Source organism: Tigriopus californicus, chromosome 1, assembly GCF_007210705.1.
Source record: "Tigriopus californicus strain San Diego chromosome 1, Tcal_SD_v2.1, whole genome shotgun sequence".
Lineage (NCBI taxonomy): Eukaryota > Metazoa > Arthropoda > Copepoda > Harpacticoida > Harpacticidae > Tigriopus > Tigriopus californicus.
This window is the reverse complement of record NC_081440.1, coordinates 33510-52366: the sequence shown is the minus strand read 5'-3', so window position 1 is coordinate 52366 and position 18857 is coordinate 33510. Positions and strand designations below refer to the sequence as shown.

The window sequence follows — 18857 nt, the reverse complement described above, 5'->3', positions numbered from 1 at the left end:
CGTTGTCGCAACCAAACGTGCAACATTAATTATTACCTCACCCTCGGGAATGATCGCAGGTTCGCCCATTTAAGCTGTTAAGGCAGCAACTTATGCTGTAATTTAAACACCGCAAAGAAGCTTGGACTCGGCTCGCCTGGGATCGAACCAGGATTCGCAAAATTGGAAAGCGGTTGCTCTACCAATACGGTACCCCAGCAAGCCTTAACTAGTACGTATAATCACGCAAGGGAGCACAACAAGAAGTCGCAAAGGAGACCTAAAGCCAAGCAAATACTCTGCTGAAGCACTTGGTCATATTTCAATCACTTATTAAACGAATTGCAAATTGCCAGATTAGCCAACTCTAATTCATTGGCACATCAAATGATATATATGATTAAAAGTTAAGCAAGATGAATAAATTTCTCATCTTGAACTGCTGGAATTCTAATTGCAGTAGCGGTAAGGGAGTTTACTAAACCAAAATCCAAGAGCCTAGACTTCTACATAAGCTCAGGTCTGTGTCAAATCCTGGGTACTCAAATTGTTCGCTTGTAAAGAGCTTTTTGATGTAATATTATACCTTACTCCACGGACTTCTGAAGATGCGAACAATGAATGGAAGCTGAAAGTGCCACATTGAGGCAATAGATGGCGCCAGCTGTGACGTGCAAAATTAAACTTACCCAAGCGAACGATTAGACGCGCCCCCTGCTTATGGAAATTCCCGTCCAAAAACCAGTTGATTACAATGAGCCATTGAGTAACGTAACAAGCCAAGTGTTATCATTGAATATATGCGTTTGAAAACTTGCTGAAAACGAGTTCAAGGTATCCCTTTTCCGGACATACGAAGCGTCCGCGGTATCAGTTACACAATGGCTCATTTGTTGGTGAAATAGGCGATGAGCCACGTGAGCCTCGACGCCGGGAACGAGAAGCGCGACCAGGATAGCCGTGCCGCACATCGGGTAGTCCCGCTCGCGATTTCAATGGAAAAAGAAGAAGTCACGAGTAGATCCGGTGTCATGACGCGGCAGGCGTGCGGACAGTTGAGGTCCCTGGTCGAGGCCAAGGCTCGTGCAGCATTGGCGGGCCTGCAGGCTCATGCCCTGGAATGCCGTTCAGAGTTGGAATCAACGACGGCGACGCAAGAAACTGTTATGAAGCAGAGTCAAATCCATGCTGAAAGGTTAGCGGGAGCACAAGCCCTGATTGATGAGTGGAAAAGCATGATTGACAACGAGGAAGAAATCAAGACGTTGGACCAAACCCTAGACACCATCCTGAAGGAGTCTGCGGACTTCTCCGCCTTCCTGCGATGCCTCATCATTGATCAGTCTGAGTTAGTAAGTCAAAAGAGCACCCATTCTTGTCTTGATAGTATGCGGTCCTCGGCCTCAAGCTTGCACACGTCAGCCTCCAGCCTGCGGAGGGCGCAAGTCAAGATTGAGCTGGCTAAGCGTAAGGCTGAAGAGGCCACCGCCAAAGAGTTGGCGGAAATGCAGATTGAGAAAATGATCCTAAATAATCGCATGAAGGAAGTGGAGTGAAAGCAAGATATGGAGCTCCTACAGGCGGAAATCTCAGCCATGGAGGAAGCCGAAGAGGAGGAAGAATTGGGAGTAAGAGCACGCCTGGATGTCAAAGAAAATCGCCATCGACCTGTTGTTATGGAATTGGGCGGGAAGAACCACATAGATGTAGAGCTCAACCCTGGAGCCAACGTGTTTAACCCTCGGGTGATGAAGGCCAAGTCTGAGGCCAAATCCGAGTCCCACATGATCGTTGAGATGATGGCACGACAGGCGGCCTTCAGTCACCAAATCGAGCCCTTCACCGGACACCCCATTCATTTCCGGCATTTTTGGAAACGTATTGAAGACATTGTGGAACGTAATTTGCCCGATTCAAGATCCCGGTATAATCGCTTGGTGGAAGTTGTCCGAGGAGATTCCAGGCGGCTAATCAAAGGTTGTGGCTTCCTCCCTGATGATGAATGCTATAATGAAGCCAAACGCCTTTTATTTAAACGTTTTGGGGGTGACTATCTGGTGACGAATAAGTTCATAGAAGAGTTGAGGTCCTGGCCTCTGGTAAAAGACAATTGTTAGAGACTTCTTTACTGCCTTGTTAAGATGCTCGTCTGTGATCCAAAAGGTAGAGCTAGATTTGCCTCGATTCTTGGCTGGCCTTTTGTCCAAACTGTCTTTCAGCACAAGAAATGCTTGAAGGGGAATCACCACAAAGATCAGGCGTGAACCAGGTCAACAAGAAACATTTCAAGACTTTCTGAATTTGGTGGAAGACCTTCTGGACCGTGCCAGTGATCCAGTGTATGGAGAGAAGGTAATAAAGGCGATCTCTCAACCGGTTACCAACCAGGGACACAAGTATCGATCAGACCCTGGGAGGTCCAAGCCGAATCCTTCCAGACAGTTGAGCACCTGGAAGGCCGAGAATGAAGACCGGAACAAATGTCTGGGATGTGACAAGTCTCATGATACAGATAAATGCCAGATTTTTAATGGGAAAAGCGTGGAAGAGAGGACCGAATTGACTAGATCCAAAGGGGACTGTTTTGGATGTCTCAAACGGGGTCATATATCTAGGAGATGTACTAACCGCAAGACTTGTGCTCATTGCCAGAAGAAACATCCAACCTCTTTACATCGAGAAACCGTTGTACCCCCCTCACCTGCTTGGACCACTCACGCTGTCGGATTAAGTGGTTCTGTGGTCGCCATGAGTGTGGTGCGAGTCAAAGTGTCGGTTGTTACTGAGCATAAAGGGATGATTGAAGGCCTGGCTTTGCTTGATGCGCTAAGTTTGGGCACGTTTGCCGCGAAAGGTTTATTGGAAGCCCTCGGGGTGTCTGGACCAACAACCCGCATCGTCGTTCACACTCTTAACGGGCAGAAAACTGAGGCAAAGAGGTTATTACGGGGTTGAGGGTTCAGAGGCCGGATGGGAAAGGCGAAATACTCCTTGGACCGACTTATGCACGTGAGTCCATCCCACTGCAAGAGAACGAGGTTGCAACTTTAGAATTAATTCAGAGGTTTCCTTCGTTTGATTTGCTCCACGAAGATATTTCAACCCTGGATGCGAACCTGCCAGTGGCCAGCTTATTGGGGCCGACAATCCCACTGCCCTTCGACCCATGGAAGTGCGGATTGGGGACAAGGGCGATCCTCGATCTCCGTATGCCGTCCGAACTCAACTAGGATGGTCCGTGATGGGACCCATGAAAGCAATGGGAGCCAAGGAGACCCGAGAAGAAGCCCATCTTTCCTGCCACTTAACGACAACCTTGCCAAATAGAATTGTTCCAAGAGAGATCATCAAGGATATTGGAGTGACCGAGATGTTGGTCAATATAGCCGGCTTGGATTTCTTAAATCCTAAGGTTCCTGCCTCTCTGGTAGACATGGTGACGACCAAAACCCTTTCGTCTGATGATGTGCGCTTTATGGAAATTGTAGAAGAGGGAACAAGGTTTCAGAACGGCCAATACAAAGTGCCTCTCCCCTTCAAACAACGTCCCTTCATTATGACGGACAGTCGAGGAGTAGCCAAGAAGCGGGTTACGTCTTTGATCAAGGAACTGGCAAGGGAGAAAGAAGTGAAACGCAACTATTTTCAGTTTATGGGGGATCTACTCAAGAACGGATATGCCCAACAGGTCGATCCCTAGAAGCTTGAAGCCACCGTGGATGGGTAATCACATTATATTCCTCATCATTGCGTTTACCACCCAAGAAAGAAGAAGATCCGTGTTGTTTTCAATTGCGCGAATCAAGTGGGAGGATTATCGCTTAATGATGGATTATTGACGGGTCCTGATCTCACTAATCAACTTGTTGGGGTGTTGCTTTGATTTCGAAAGGAACCAATTGCTTTCACGGCAGACGTAAAACAGATATTTTATCAGGCCCGTGTTCCTGACGCTACAGGAATTACCTCCGTTTTTGGTGGTTCAAGCAGAACAACGAGAAAGAAGATCTTGTGGAGTTTGAGATGACTCGGCATCTCTTTGGAGGAAGAAGCTCCCCCGGCTGCTCAAATTACGCTCTCAAGAGGACTGCCCTTGATCACGGCCATGAATTCACACCCAATGCGAGGGAGACTGTGTGTCGAAACTTTTATGTTGATGATTGTCTGAAGAGTGTAGCCAGTGTGGAGGAGGCTGTGGCAATTGCTACGGAGATAGTGGCTTTGTGCAAGAAGGGTGGGTTTGAGTTGACAAAGTTCCTATCCAATTTAAGGGAGTTTTTGGGTGAAATTCCAATGGAAATTCACGATCCCTCGCTCAAACCCTTACAACCAAAGCCAGAGCTACCCACGGAGCGTGCCCTAGGCGAGTTGTGGAATATCGAGGACGATACGCTGGGATATGCGGTGCAAGTGAAAGAAGAACCTGTGACCAAGCGATCTATACTGGTTGTGATATCAGGAATCTATGACCCAATTGGTACAGCATGAGCATTTGATCTCCATGGCCGTTTTCTTATGCAGGAGGCTTGTGCTGAGAAGATTAGGTGGGACGACAACGTTTCAACTGACCTCCAAGAAAGATGGATGCGGTGGTTGGGAACATTACCAAATTTAGCCAAAATTCGAATTCCAAGGTCATTTAAGCCAATGGAGTTTGGGCGAGCTGTATCATTTGAACTCCACACATTCGCCAATGGCTCAACAAAGGCCTATGGAGCAGTCTCATTCCTCCGCTTGGAAGATGAACAAGGCCAAGTTCATGTCGGATTTGTGGCTGGAAAGGCCCGTGTTGCACCAACTAAGCCAACGACTATTCCGCGAATGGAACTAGTTGGGGCCTTACTTGCATCGAGCATTGCTAATCAGGTTTTGGCGGAATTAGGCCTCAAAGACGTCTGTTCCTATTTTTGGACGGACAGTATGGTCGTGTTGGGGTATATTCGCAACGAAACCAAGAGGTTCCATTTATACGTGGCGAATCGTCTTAATAAGATTCGAGAGCTCACCCGGCCCGAGGATTGGCGACACGTTAATACGACTGAAAACCCGGCCGATGATGCGTCCAGAGGTTTGAGTTGTTTAAATATCGACTCTAATCATCGATGGTTTAGAGGCCCAAAATTTCTGTGGCAATCAAATTGTCATTGGCGAGAGAGCAAGGGGGATCAATTCCAAGTAAAGGAGGACAATCCAGAAGTGAAAACGATCAAGGTTGTTCGGAACACCTTGGTCAAAAAGGAAGACTTTGTTCAGGAAATGATTCATCGTCATTCATCTTGGCAAAAGCTGAAACAAGCCATAGCTATCTGGCTTCAGTTTGTCGATTTTCTGAGAATCAAGCGAAGTTCGGATCCCGCTGTAGGTTTCCCAGTGCCAGCCGAGGAGCGGGTCAAGATGATCGAGAGAGCTGGCAATCTCTTAATTTTTCGGGATCAAGCCCGTGCATTTGGTTGCGAGCTTCAAACCTTACAGAACGCCAACACCTGGGGAAAGGGCCCCAAGAAGAAGCTTCTTGCGAAAGCTGGCAGCCCCCTAGCCAAGTTGGACCCCTTTCTAGATGAGGATGGTATCTTGAGAGTTGGTGGACGTCTTGGACGACTTGTTAACGAGGAAGTGCATCCTATCATCCTCCCGAGGACAAGTCATCTCACCAACCTGATAGTGGACGCCTTTCATCAAAAGGGGGCACATGGTGGTCGCGGAGCAACGATGAACGCAATTCGGCAAGGAGGCTTTTGGATTTTGGGTTTGAACTCGCTTATGAGAAGCCTCATCGATAAGTGTTTGAGATGTCGAATTCTTCGGGGACGGACCGAGCAGCCAAAAATGGCCGATCTTCTCTTGGATAGACTTCAAGAAGCTCCGCCCTTTACCTTTGTGGGTGTGGACTTCTTTGGGCCGTTCATCATTAAGAATAAGCGCAAAGAAGACAAACAATACGGTGTAGTTTTTTCATGCCTGTCGTCAAGATCAATCCATATTGAGGTGGCTCACTCGATGGACACATCTTCGTATATAGGATCCCTGCGCAAGATGATCACGGGAAGATGACCAATAAGACTTCTGAGGTCGGATAACGGCCTCAATTTTATCGGAGAAGAAAGAGAGTTGGCCGAGGCTCTTAACGAAATGAATCATCAAAGGGTTGCAACCTACCTGAATGATCAAGGAGCGGACTATCAAGGATGGAAACGGAACCCGCCGACGGCATCAAACTTCGGGGGCGTATGGGAAAGGCAAATCCGGTCTATACGGGCGATTTTAGCCGCAGTCATGATGGAGCATGGGCATGTGCTCAACGACGAAATTTTCTCTACCCCTATGTGCGAGGTCGAGGGCATTGTCAACTCGCGACCTCTCACCGTGGACTGCTTGTGTGATCCAGCAAGTCCCATGCCCTTATCACCGTCTATGCTCCTCACACAAAAAACCAAGGTGATCCTCCCCCCCCTGGAGAGTTCCAAAAGCCAGACGTATATTGCCGTCGGCACTGGTGAAGGACCCAGTTTCTTGCAGAGCAATTTTGGAAGCGCTTCCGACGTGAGTACCTAGACTCCTTGCAAATTCGGCCGAAGTGGAACCGAGAGCGAGAGAACCTATGCGTGGGCGACCAGGTCCTACTTAAGGACGAAAACCTCGCCAGGAACTTGTGGAAATTGGCTTTAATTAGAGAGGTATTTCCGGACAACAATGGCGTTGTGCGAAGCGCACGAATTCGAGTTGGGGATCGGTACTCGCAAGATCTCAAAACATTCCGAACATCCGAGTATCATCGGCCCACTAACAAGTTAATCCTTCTGGAAAAATCCCGACGAGGGAGCCCGCAATGAAAACAAAGAAACCAACGATTAAGGGTCAAAACCGCGACCGGATTTTGATGGGAGCCAGGTGAAAGTGCCACATTGAGGCAATAGATGGCGCCAGCTGTGACGTAACAGGATTGGACTTCCCCAAGCCACAGACCACTAGAAGAAGTGGACTCTGGTCGGCAGCTGATTTTTTGTTTGTTGTGACCAAGAGTTGGCCTAGGTCAATGAGATCCTTTGGCCTAAGTGAGAANGTAACGTAACAAGCCAAGTGTTATCATTGAATATATGCGTTTGAAAACTTGCTGAAAACGAGTTCAAGGTATCCCTTTTCCGGACATACGAAGCGTCCGCGGAAGCAAACATTTTCTTTATTTCCTAAATCGTTCACTTTATTACAAATAAGCATTAAATACGGCAACAAGATCTTGTTGAATGTATTAACTTGGACAGATTAGAGGCCAAAACTATGCTGAGATAAATCAGAAGATACGTCCAAAGTTGTGAAGTAAAAACTGCATCAGGTTCGAATTTCCGACCTACTCGTGGTCAGCAACAAAAGTTTTGGCCAGTATAACTTTGAAACAAACAGCTGTGCAAGTAAATGATATAAAAATGACTTGCCTTTAATTGAAGAGAGCTACGTTTCTTACTTTTTTCAATTTTGGGCTTAGCTTTTCAAGGGCTTTACTAACCGTTACAGGGAATATAATCCTCATTACTTTTAAAATGAAAGGTCATAATTCGTCTATTTATTACCCTTCAATGTTTATATGATATTTTGTCATCCAACGAATTTGAGTTGGCAGACCCAGCTAGTCCTTGAATGTAAGGTTGATCTGGAATGATACGGTACTTACAAATTTGTCTGACTTGAAAGATGCAACCGGATCAACAAGGCCTACGTATTCCTTACGAATATTAGAGAATGTTCCATGTCAAGTGGGTACACTTTTTGACGAAATCACGGTAAGTCATCTCCGATTTTGATAATTTTTGGCACACTGGTTTGTTGACATAAAAACACGTCAAACAAAAATTTTTAGGAGCCTAGGCCAACCATGGCATATTCTAGGGCTAGAATAGACCATATTGATCCCATGAGACTGAAATTTTTGATGCGGATCTACTTTAACCTAGGCATTGACCGTGTGAAATATTATGAGATTCTGAGACAAAGTGCCGTGAGGGTGTACCCACTTGACGTGGAATGCCCCGGAAGCAAATTGAACAATGAAGGAGCCCGAGAAAGAAGAGAAGTGGACTTCAGTGTTCGAACTAGCCTGGATTCTCGAGAGCTCGAAGGTGCTCTCAAAACGCACGTTAAGGCCCTACGGTCACTACAATTGACCCTAAATCCTGGGTTGGGACAAATCTCATGAATGCTTTTGAAAACGTACAGTATCAAACGCCTTATATATGAACCACCTTATTCTCAGTTTGTAACTGGTCATTTTCGATAGATGCCTTAAACTTACCTTGAGTGTCGTCCAACTTTTTGGGAGACTAGCCACAACTACGTACTTTAATTTGAAAAATTACCCAGGCTTGCTATTATTAAGGGCAGGCCGATTTGGTGGGGAATCTCTTTCACAGTCCATATTTCTAAATATTCGTGCTTGCTACTCTTCTTTTTCAAAAAGAGTGTCTGGTTTTAGTAAACTAATTGAACACTCTTGTCGAGCTCGGCTAACTTCAAATTTACTGGGCTTCACAATTTACCTCCACAAATCCTGGGTTGGGACAAAGCTCATGAATGCTTTTGAAAACGTACAGTACAGTTACCTTTCGTACCTTCTCTGAACACTATACAGTCCCAACTTTTTAAGTCTCTCTCAATACGAGAGCTCTCTCATATCCTCAATGTTCCTAGTAAAACATCTTTGGACCTGCTCGAACTTTTGCAAACCTGCTGAACTAATAGGAGCCCAAATGGGCGAGGAATATTCAAGATGCGGCTGGACAATCGATTTGTACAGAGTTATCATCGTGGTACCATCTCTGGGCTTAAACGTGCGTTATATATTTGAAAAGCTTTACCAACTTGCAACTGGATATGCTCATCGAACTTTCCATTATCTTGGAGGGCTACACCTAAATCCTTCATATATGAAACCACCTGAATGCCCTTACCTTCATCATCTAATAGTGGAGTGTCTAATGGCGTCGACCCAAAGGTCATTGAGCGGAATTTCATTCCATTCAGTGCCATGTAACTCGAAGCACCCCAAGAGTAGATTTGGTCTAGGACCTCTACCAGACAACCGGAATTCTGACCATTCCTACCAACTACCAATTTTGTATCATCAGCATAGGAGATAGAGAAGAAAGAGAGGAGATTTTGACATTACTACTACCAAGCTTCTGAAACGAAGCAATGAAGATTATGAAAAGCAGAGGACCGAAAATGGAGCCCTGAGGAACACCCGTCTTGACATCAAGTATGTTACAAAGGGATCCCTCAATCTTAACCAATTGCTTCCTAACATTAAAAAAACTTCTTAACCAATTGAGAACCTTGCCTTGGATCCCAATCTCATGAAGCCTGTTCACTAAAGGGCCATGATCTACCTTGTCAAAGGCCTTGACAAAGTCGTTATAAACTACATCAGCTGACTCGTGCCTTTACAGTCCCTCAATAACCTGCTCTATATGGTCAATCAGTTGGGTAACCGTGCTAAAATGTACTTGTAACCCATGCTGGCTAGGAATATGAGATTCATGAATATCAAGAAATTCAACAAGTTTGAACTTCATGATCTTCTCAAATATCTTCGCAATATTCCAAGTGAGAGAAATCGGCCTGTGGTTACTGGGGAGTGACTTATCTCCCCCTTTGAAAATTGGAATATGAGCTAGCTTCAGAGAAGAGGGGATCTTGCCCTGATCCAAGATGCAACGCATCAAGCACGAGAAAACAGGAGCAAGAACCAGTGAGCATCTCATCAGAAACAGAGATGTCACACCTCTCTTCTCACAAATTTGTCTCTTTTATTTTTAGTTCCCATTTTACCTTTTTGGATCATTAAGTTCCCGGTCATTGAATAAAGCACCTGAGAGAAATCCACTTTTCATTTCCTCACATGCCACAATATATGGGATTAACGATCCTCAAAGTCTAAAGAATTTAGGTGTTCTATTTCTTAAAGGATTTTTACCTCATACTTATTTTGTACTTTATCTTGAGTGAACCCAGCAATCTGGAGAGAAAAAGAGGAGCCGAGGGCAATACTTGTTGTCTTTGAAGACTTCTTTGCCGGAGTTCAAAGGCTCCATATCTAAACGTGACCAAACGGATCCGATCATCTTGGAGCACGTTGTCATCATTGGCAAGAGGACGATCAAGGCCCTCGAGAATTATCAGGAATCTCTCAACACTAGTCAAGCCTTTGAATATCGTTCAGATTCTGAAGGTGAAAAATGGATTGTATCTTTTTTAGCGACTTATGGTCTTGTTAGGTCGTGAAAATATAAAGGAAGATGGTGTGTCAACATTATACAGACTTTTCAGTGTATAAAAACAAAAATGTCAATGGTAAAAGCAATGAAATAATTGATATCACAATGAATTTGGCTAGAATTGGTTCAGTGCACATAAAAAAAGTGAAGAGGGTGAGAGCAGACAATACAGACACAGTTAGGTAAAGGTAAGTGATGAAATTCTTGGTTATTGCAGAGAAGAGGATGAGGCAGATTGAATAAGTCTTTTGTCAGCTCCCGTCTTTTATGGTATTGGGCCGGAAGTGGGACAAAGGTGAGTGACCGCCAAAGCTCCGAAGGGATGTCGGGCCAAGGACAATAAGGTGTTGGCAAGTCCTTGACCGGGAATGACAACTTGTGTCCGGACATCACCTCGGGAAAGGTCAGGTTCAAAACACTGTTGGACACTAACCTTGCCAGCCCGATGGTGAGGGGCTCGGTTTCGCATAGAAAATGCGTCCATGCATTATTGGCATATTGGGGCACGCACAGGTATCGTTTTTCTGTGGCTCCTCCTGAATGGAAGACGACAGGAGAATAATACCACCCGTTAATGGAAAAAAGTAACTGTGCATCAGACGATTATCCTCCACTGATAAATACATTTGAAGAGCGACAGGTAAATGAGGTCACGATTGAATCTCTACCAGAATTCATCGTGAAATGAGGTTGCATTATTTTGAGATGAATATGGCGTTTTAATTTCTTTCGCTTGCCCTCATCCCTTACCGAGGTCTGTAATAACTAGGGCCGGCCAAAACATGCATCTTGCAAATTGTGCAAAAAAACTGCACATCAGAGATTTTTCTGCAAATTCTTTGCATTTGCAAATTTTTCTGTAACTCATTATGCAATTTCAGCAAAAAATACCAATTTTTGTGAAAATTTACGTGAAAAAAAGGAAAAGGGAGAGAAGGAACCTGCGAAAACCCAAGAGACGAAATATACTAACAAAATAAGAATTATAGAATTCTTCTCTACACTAGTCCACTTTAAACGACGAGAAATCGTCAGAACAACTGGTTCTTCGAGCCGGATCGAGCTGATGACGGATATCTGTGGAGGTGACGAAAGATCATGAAGCCAGTCGTCACCGAGACTTCGGGGAAAGACGAAATCAACGCTGAACAAGAAATACTGAGCACAGCTTCTCGTCTTGGTACGACCCTGGGAATGGACGAGGAAACCCATCAAATGGAACAACTTTGGGCCGTTCAGGCCAAACGTCGGAGGGCGTCCAAGAAGCGGACATTGACAATGATAATTGATTCTCTGCAATCTAAAATCATGTCATTGGACAGGATTTCAAGAACAAAGATTGTAATGGATAAGCAAGTTCTTCAAGGTCGTATGGAAGAACTAAAGAATATTATTGATGAATACGTAGAGGGTGGAGTAGATGGAGAAGAGCATGAGCGGGTTGATGTCTACAAGTTTGCAGCGGATGAGGGAAGTGCTGGCTGTTGTTCAAGACCATTTAGATGAACGTTTAAACAAAACGGTGACCTCATTCGGATCAAGCCAAGACGAGTTGAAAGAGTTACAAAGAAGGGAGCAGAAGAATATGGACAGCAAGCTAAGTCAAGAGCAGGTATTGAAACTCGTACCGGACAACTCGGGACAACTAAAAGAATCCACTTGTTCTGACGTCCTTGCGGACCACCAATTTCGACCAAAGATCCCGAAAAGCTGTAAAGCTAGACCAGCAAGTTGGATGATACAACCTCAAGACACCTCTATGGTTGTCCAAGGAGGCCAGAGCTCTATCAAGACGGAAATGCCGGGGTACTCAGGACGACCACCCGAATTCACCAATTGGAGTAACATGTTTTACTCTTTGCTCCATCCCACTAACAAAACCGTTGCGGAAAAATGAGTTTGTTGAGAGCAAGTGTTAGCTCGGAGTGCGCAAAGGTAATCGAGGGGTTTGATAATTCGGCTGAACATTATTTTGAAGCGCTATTGGTACTACATCGAAGGTATGGAAATGAGCGAGGGGTAAGACGGGCACATTTACAAGCCATTTGCGACATCCCAGCAATTAGACCGGGAGAGCCGGCGAGCTTCTGCAATTTCGTGGACAGACTTCAGGGTCATCTAAGAGTTGTTACATCCCTACTGCCCGAAGGAGATGGTCTTCTATTAGCATTGCTTGAAGATCTAGAACATAACCTTGAACATAATCAATTGATGCGGTGGAGGGATTACGCCGAGAATCAGATGGAGGAAGAGCGAGTGTATCAGTTTTCGGATTGGACTCTCTCACAAGCGGACAAATACAGAGAACATCATTTGGATAGGGATTGGAAAACGAGTCGTGAAGTATCGCGACCAAAAATGGCGGCAGGTTCTTGGAATAATGTAGTGGCAAGCTTGTTGCAAGCCTGCAGAATATGTAAAGGAACATACAAAGAAAAGGCTTGCGAGGTGGTTTTGGAAGCACAACCAAGGGTCAAGTGGCATTTTTCACGTAAGCACGGCCTCTGTTTTCTCTGTTTAGATGTTGGCCATTGAGTGTGGGATTGCCCAAGGAAAGAAGAAATTTGAAGTACTCGAGAGGGCTGTGGCAGATCCCATCACACTTGGCCTCATGTCGAAGAAGGTCAAGTTAAAGTGGATCAAGCGTCTTGCGACCAAGGGGAGGGAGGGCAAGGTGAGGAAGTCCTCGTAAATTCCGTCAGTGTGGAATGCCTGTCTGGATCTATCAAATTTGAGGTAGCAGCGTTATCCAGCAAGGTCAAACTTGCACACTCCTTAGAAGCCATCACTTTACCAGAAGTTTGCAAAAATCTTCAAGGCTATTCATGGAAAGAAATACAAAGGGAAGTGGAACATCTTTCGGACCTCCCCCTGTAAGAAATTGAAACCCCTGTGGAACTTTTAATCAGGGTGGATAATTTGCACTTGATACGTCCTCTGGAATGCCGAGGTGGCACCAAAGACGAGCCTTATGCCATGCGATGTGAATTGGGATGGGTGGTTTGTGGACGAGTGCCGCATTCAGCCCAATGAAAAAACATTGGGGCATCGATCAACTTTGTATACTTGAATGAGCGGGATTTGGAGAGTTTAGTCAGGGATTTCTTTAATTCCGAGAAATTTGGGTCAGAACAAACCGAAAATCAATCCCAAGTGTGGAGCCAAGAAGACGCTTATGCAATGAAGTTGATAGAGGAACGTTAAGTTCTTGAGATCAACTGCCTCTCTCGAGAGAGCAGTCAGCTTTATTGATACACTATACGGAAAACCGGATGAGACATAGAAAACATTTACAGAAAGGCGAATGGAACGTCTCCCTGGGGAGCCGAAAATATAGGGAATTGAGGCTGAGAGAGATGAAATGTAATTTAGTAGAAAAGATGATTGATTTCTTGGAAGACTTGTCATTGCACTAATCACACTCAATCACTGAAAGGCCTTTTCCATTTATTATGGACGCACGTCACTGGATGTTGTTAGCGGATGGTGATATTGCCATCAAGCGGGGAGATTGGAAGCTCCTTGATGCGGCTGGTGGTGTCGGTGGTGTTGCTGCCCGATGGAGGCAGCAGGTCAGCAGGTTGTGCCACTCTCCCCTCACGGGGTGCCCGGTTACGCTGACGGCGCTGGAGCTCGTCAATGAACTCCAGTGAAGAGAGATTGAGCCCAAGGGGGAGGCTCTGGGGCACTTGTAGTTGTCCCATGGATGGGCTGAACACGCCCATGGAGGCTGCCGGCCCATGGGATGGCTGGCTGCATGTTGTGCATGAGGACATCACGGTAGGAGACCCGTGGAGATGATGGCGGCAATGGTACCTGTACAGCGCATACAGGAACCCAATGGTGAGAGGGACCCCGATGGCACCTGACAATAGAGACGGCAGATGCAGCTCAATGAAGTGGAGCCCAGAGCTGCGGGTGATTTCCTTGTCCGGGTTGGATACTATTGTCTGATCCGTTCCGTACATTGCTGTTGCTTTTAATGGCCTGGACCCTATGGTGAGCAAGTCGTGGAGACCTTCGGAGAGCTGTTGGAACGGGATATCGTGCGGGGTTTGCCTGAAGCGGGGTTGTAGCTACACAGACAGGGGTCTTGCTGGCAGGGGCAGGGACAGGAACTGATGACAGGGGAGCTGGCAGAGGCTTGAGGATTCGCTGATTCCACCTAAGTGTCCGCCCGTCGTCGTGTAGAATGACAAAGGATTCTCCCAAAGGGCACACGGAGATAACTTTGCCGGTCTGGTCCCACAGCTTGGAAATGGGGTTCTGAATTTGAACTCGCATATTGGGACCGATTGAGCTCTCAGATGGTAACGCAGGCCGGGGAGTCATGTGTGATGCGGGGAAAGCAGTTCGGAGCTGGCGGCCAAAGAAGATTTCGCTTGAGGCAAGGCCAGTTGACGTGCGTGGGCACGCCAGAAATTCGCGCAGTGCGGTGCTAAAGGATGACATATTGGCGGTGCGGTGAAAAAGGAGTTTGACGTTTTTCACAGCTGCCTCAGCTAGGGCATTTGAATTGGGATGATGCGGGCTGGCCGGCTCGAAGGTGATGCCTTTATGTAAGCACCACGGTGCAAACTCCGATCGAAATTGTGGGCCGTTATCTGATCTGATGAAAGTGGGGTCGCCGAAATTGTCAAACCATTCTGAAGGGATTGAATAATAGATTTGGAGTGAAGTTGTGCCTGAGGTTTGGTCCAGGTGAAACCAGAAGCTTCATCGACCATGATGAGCCAATGCCTGTTGGGAAAGTAGAAAAGATCCAGTCCCACACGGGTCATGGGGCTGGTCAATAATTGGGAGCACCGCCCCTCAACTGGTCTGGAAGGGCGGTATGTCTGACACTGGGTACATGCGGCGATCATTCCCTTGATATCACTAGCCATGCCTGGCAATGCAAACAGCTTTGCATGCAGCCTAGTTTTTTCCAGGCCTTGGTGGGAAAGATGAAGCCGGCATAGAATTTCAGGCCAAGCTGACATTGGCGGGACAATTTTCCCATCACAAAGGAGCAGCTCAGCACCTTCGACAGGAAAAATGCTGAGGTCGCTCCATGAAGATTTGAAGGATAAAGCTGAACTTGTAGGGGCAGATCCCGCGCAGATGCATGACTCCACACCTCCTGAATCAACCTTTTGTACCCTTCATCAATTGTGGAGAGAATGAAGGCCAATTTGGGATCAAGGTGGTCAATTTTTTGAGACACGACTTGGAGCATACAATTGGCGTGATTTGGCTCACATGGGAACAGCGGAGCGCGTGAAAGCGCGTCAGCAATGAGATTGTCTTTTCCAGGCGTCCACTTGATCTGGAAAGAGAAAGATGAGATGGCCTCACGGAATTTTGCAAGTCGCATGTTATGAATGTCAATAATGTCTTTTGCAAAAATTCCCACGAGCGGCTTATGGTTTGTCATAACAGTGAATGCACACCCTCTCAAATAAAACTCGCATTTGTGCACTGCACGCAAAATTGCAAGACACTCAAGCTTGATGGCTGCATAATTCCGCTGAGCAGGCGTCAAGCTGAACGAGCCACATTGCACTATTCGTGGATGTCCATTCTTCTCCTTTTGCATCAGCATGAAGCTGAGGCCGTGTAACCTTGAAGTGTCCAATATCAGAAAAGTCTCAAGTTTTTCATCGAACGGCTTCACAAGGAGAGAAGAAGTCAGCAAATTCTTGGCTTGGCAAAATGCTTTTTCGTGGACACTGAGCCACTGGAATCAAACTCCCGTTTTGAGAAGGGGACAAATGTCACTCATCCCATGCAATAAGTCCAGCACAAAGAACACAAATTAATTGGCGAGGCCCAAAAAGGACCTCACATCAGTCACTGTTTTTGGCTGTGGGAAGTCTTGGATTGCCTGCACTTTAGCAGGGTCAGGGCTGACACCCTGGTCACTGACAACGAATCCTGCAAAGGGCACCTTGCGACCTGCGACGAATATGCGTAATGAGATCGTAATCCCTTTCTCACGGCATCTTGAAAGAACAGTTTGAATGCGGGATTTGAGCAGGGGAATTGTTGGTGCACCGATGAGGATGTCGTCGACCAGTTTTTGACAAAAAGTAAGACCTCTGATGACCTCATTGGAAACCGTATTCCAGTGGTCCCTGCTGAGACTCATACCCATGGGGGCAAAGTTGTACCGGTACCTCCCTGAAGGTAGAAGGAAGGCTGTCAAGTTCGCAGACTCTTCATCCAGTGGGACTTGGAAGTATCCCATTACTGCATCTAATTTACAGAAAAATTTGTCTTGAGGACTTACACTTCTAATGATGTCCTGGGCAGAAGGGAAAGGCTGTACAGGTCTCTTGATGAATTTGTTGATCACCTTGTAATCTGTGACCAAACAAAGCCCGGCCTTGCCTCCTTCTTTAGGAACGAAGTGAGCACAAGCACACCATGTTGTAGCCTCCTCTACACGAAAAAATCGGCCTGAATCAAGCAACCGTTTGATAGTTGCGTCGGCTTCAGCGCGATAATGCAGCGGAATGGGACGTGAGGTATTGGCATGATACGGAACAGCGTCCTCTGTCAATCTGATTTGGATGGGATCACCCACGACGCGTTGATCAGGAGCCAGGGAATCTGACAGTACATCATGGAACTGCCTCCTCAGGTCCTGTGTCATTTCTTCTATTGCGCTGGAATCTTCAACTGCTGTGTTAATCTCCCCGGAGGCCGCCAAAGGAAAGGCAGGACCGATGACTCCAAGATTCTGGAGGTCATGCCATGAGATGAGCATGCAATTGCGCATACATGAAGAGACAAGGCAGTCCACGTACGCCGTTCTGCTGTTGACAGTGAGTTCAAGGACAACTCGGCCGGCCACGGACATTTGATCACCATTAGCCGCTTTTACCGTGTCACTGGTTGCATCCAGCCGAAGACCATGCCTCTGGGCCACGTCCAGGGATAGTATGGTTCTTGTAGCTCCGGTGTCAGGGATGGCCCTGAGGGGGAACTGGACGTTGTGAGGAGACCGAACATGGACATGGATCCTTGGGGTTGCGCGCGGCCCAGAAGCACTCTGGACCGCCTCAACACCACGGACATGTGACACCAAGTTGGAGTCTTCGTAGTCATAGGGAGTTTTACCAGCGGCCTCGGGTTCTTCCGGTTGCTTTGAAGGCATTGTATTGGCCTCTGTGACACAGGAAGCTTGGGCGGGTGTCTTTGGGAATGACACACCACTCATGCATACGGAGCTAAAGTGCCCTTTACGGCCACACCTGTTGCACGAGGACGTTCTCTTGGGGCACTGTGCAGCCTTGTGCTCCTTGGCGCCGCAGCAAGTGCATTTTCCTTCCAGATCCGCCCATGACTTGGCTTTACCAGACTTTTGCCGGTTACTCTTCTTCTGGGACTGTTGTCCAATCACTCTATTGACCTCGGCGGAGGCCGTTGACGACGGTGTAGAAGCTCCGAAGATGACCCTTTCATACGACAATATCTTCTGCTTCACTGTCCTCAGGGAAGGATTCTCCAGCTCGAGCAGCTTCTTCTTTAGCTTCTCATCTGCATACACGGAAGAGAGAAGACAAAAGGCTTGAATTTGGTTGATGGACATGTTAGCCAAGTCGGCTTCCTTGGCCAATGATTCCAGCTAGGCATGGTGCTTGGAATGAGTCGCCGGACTTCCACTTGGTTGCGAAGTATTCGACCCGCCTGGCTTGCATCAGATACCATTGGCGGAACTCGGCTTCAATGAGTTCAATCATACCACCGACCCCCAAGATTTCGGTCGTCATGCTCACCTGTGGAGCGACCATATTCTCAAGCTCCACGTCGATGAATTGACGGACGTAAGTCTGTTGATCCAACGTTGTATACGACGATAGGTTGTTGGTCTTGAAAAATGACTGCATCTTTGAGCAGCCACAAACGCAATTCGGCCGGGGCATTGTCCAGTGAAAGCACCGGAACCTTGACCTTGGGCACCTGTATGACTGAAAAGGCAGGTGCAGAAGCGTTGGGTAGACTGGAGACCATTGTGGGTGCTGGGCACACATGCCCATGGCCTTGATACAAAGGACTTGGGTTGTGTTGTACTCATCCAATATTTCGGATTCTTTGCAAGCCCAGGCAGCTTGATTCTCGGGTCCATCCAGATTCATGGCCACTTTGAGATTCTCCAAAATTTTCTCAGTTTGAGAGTTGAAATTCTTGAAGCAGGTGTTGGTTGACCTGTTCTCCCGCAAACGCCGATGGGCAGCATTCGATAGCGGCCTCAGCCGCTTTGGTGGCCGCGGATTTGTATTGTATTGTATTGTATGTTCGTCCATTCCAACACCAAAAGTAGGCGATAAAGGAATATAGGAATAAAAGGTATTAGGTAATAAATAAATAAAGGACTGAGTTGGTACCATAGTCAAGGAATTGACAGGAATGAAAAAGAAAGGAAATAAAAAGCAAATTAAAAGCACAGAACGAAGGAAAGAGCTGGACCAATATGTAATTTACAGATTGGTGTAGCAAGTTCCACAGAGAAACTGAGCGCATATTGAATGCATTCTTTCGGGCCTGAGTTCTCGCCAGTGGGGTCCACAATTCTCGTCTCTGCGTGGCCCTAGAGTCTCTTGGCATCATGTCCTCAAGTAAGGAAAA

At 46.6% G+C, this 18857-nt stretch overlaps 1 protein-coding gene and 1 long non-coding RNA gene across 2 annotated transcripts; one reads left to right on the top strand and one right to left on the bottom strand.

The window, feature by feature from the left end:
- Positions 1-4002: 4002 nt before the first annotated feature.
- Positions 4003-4810, top strand: LOC131888641 (uncharacterized). The gene is made up of 2 exons (XM_059237550.1): positions 4003-4456; positions 4614-4810. The coding sequence occupies exons 1-2, from the start codon at positions 4003-4005 to the stop codon at positions 4808-4810; spliced, it is 651 nt and encodes a 216-aa protein (XP_059093533.1).
- A 10741-nt stretch (positions 4811-15551) lies between these two features.
- Positions 15552-16919, bottom strand: LOC131880079 (uncharacterized). The gene is made up of 2 exons (XR_009373233.1): positions 16516-16919; positions 15552-16406 (listed from the first exon to the last, which is right to left on the bottom strand). It is a non-coding gene; the product is annotated as an uncharacterized LOC131880079 (long non-coding RNA).
- Positions 16920-18857: the final 1938 nt, after the last annotated feature.

Excerpts from the sequence above, each read along its gene's own strand:
- LOC131888641 (XM_059237550.1), top strand. The coding sequence starts at position 4,003 with ATGACTCGGCATCTCTTTGGAGGAAGAAGCTCCCCCGGCTGCTCAAAT. Across the intron at positions 4,457-4,613 it reads AGGAATCTATGACCCAATTG|GTCATTTAAGCCAATGGAGT; the intron begins GTACAGCATGAG and ends TCGAATTCCAAG.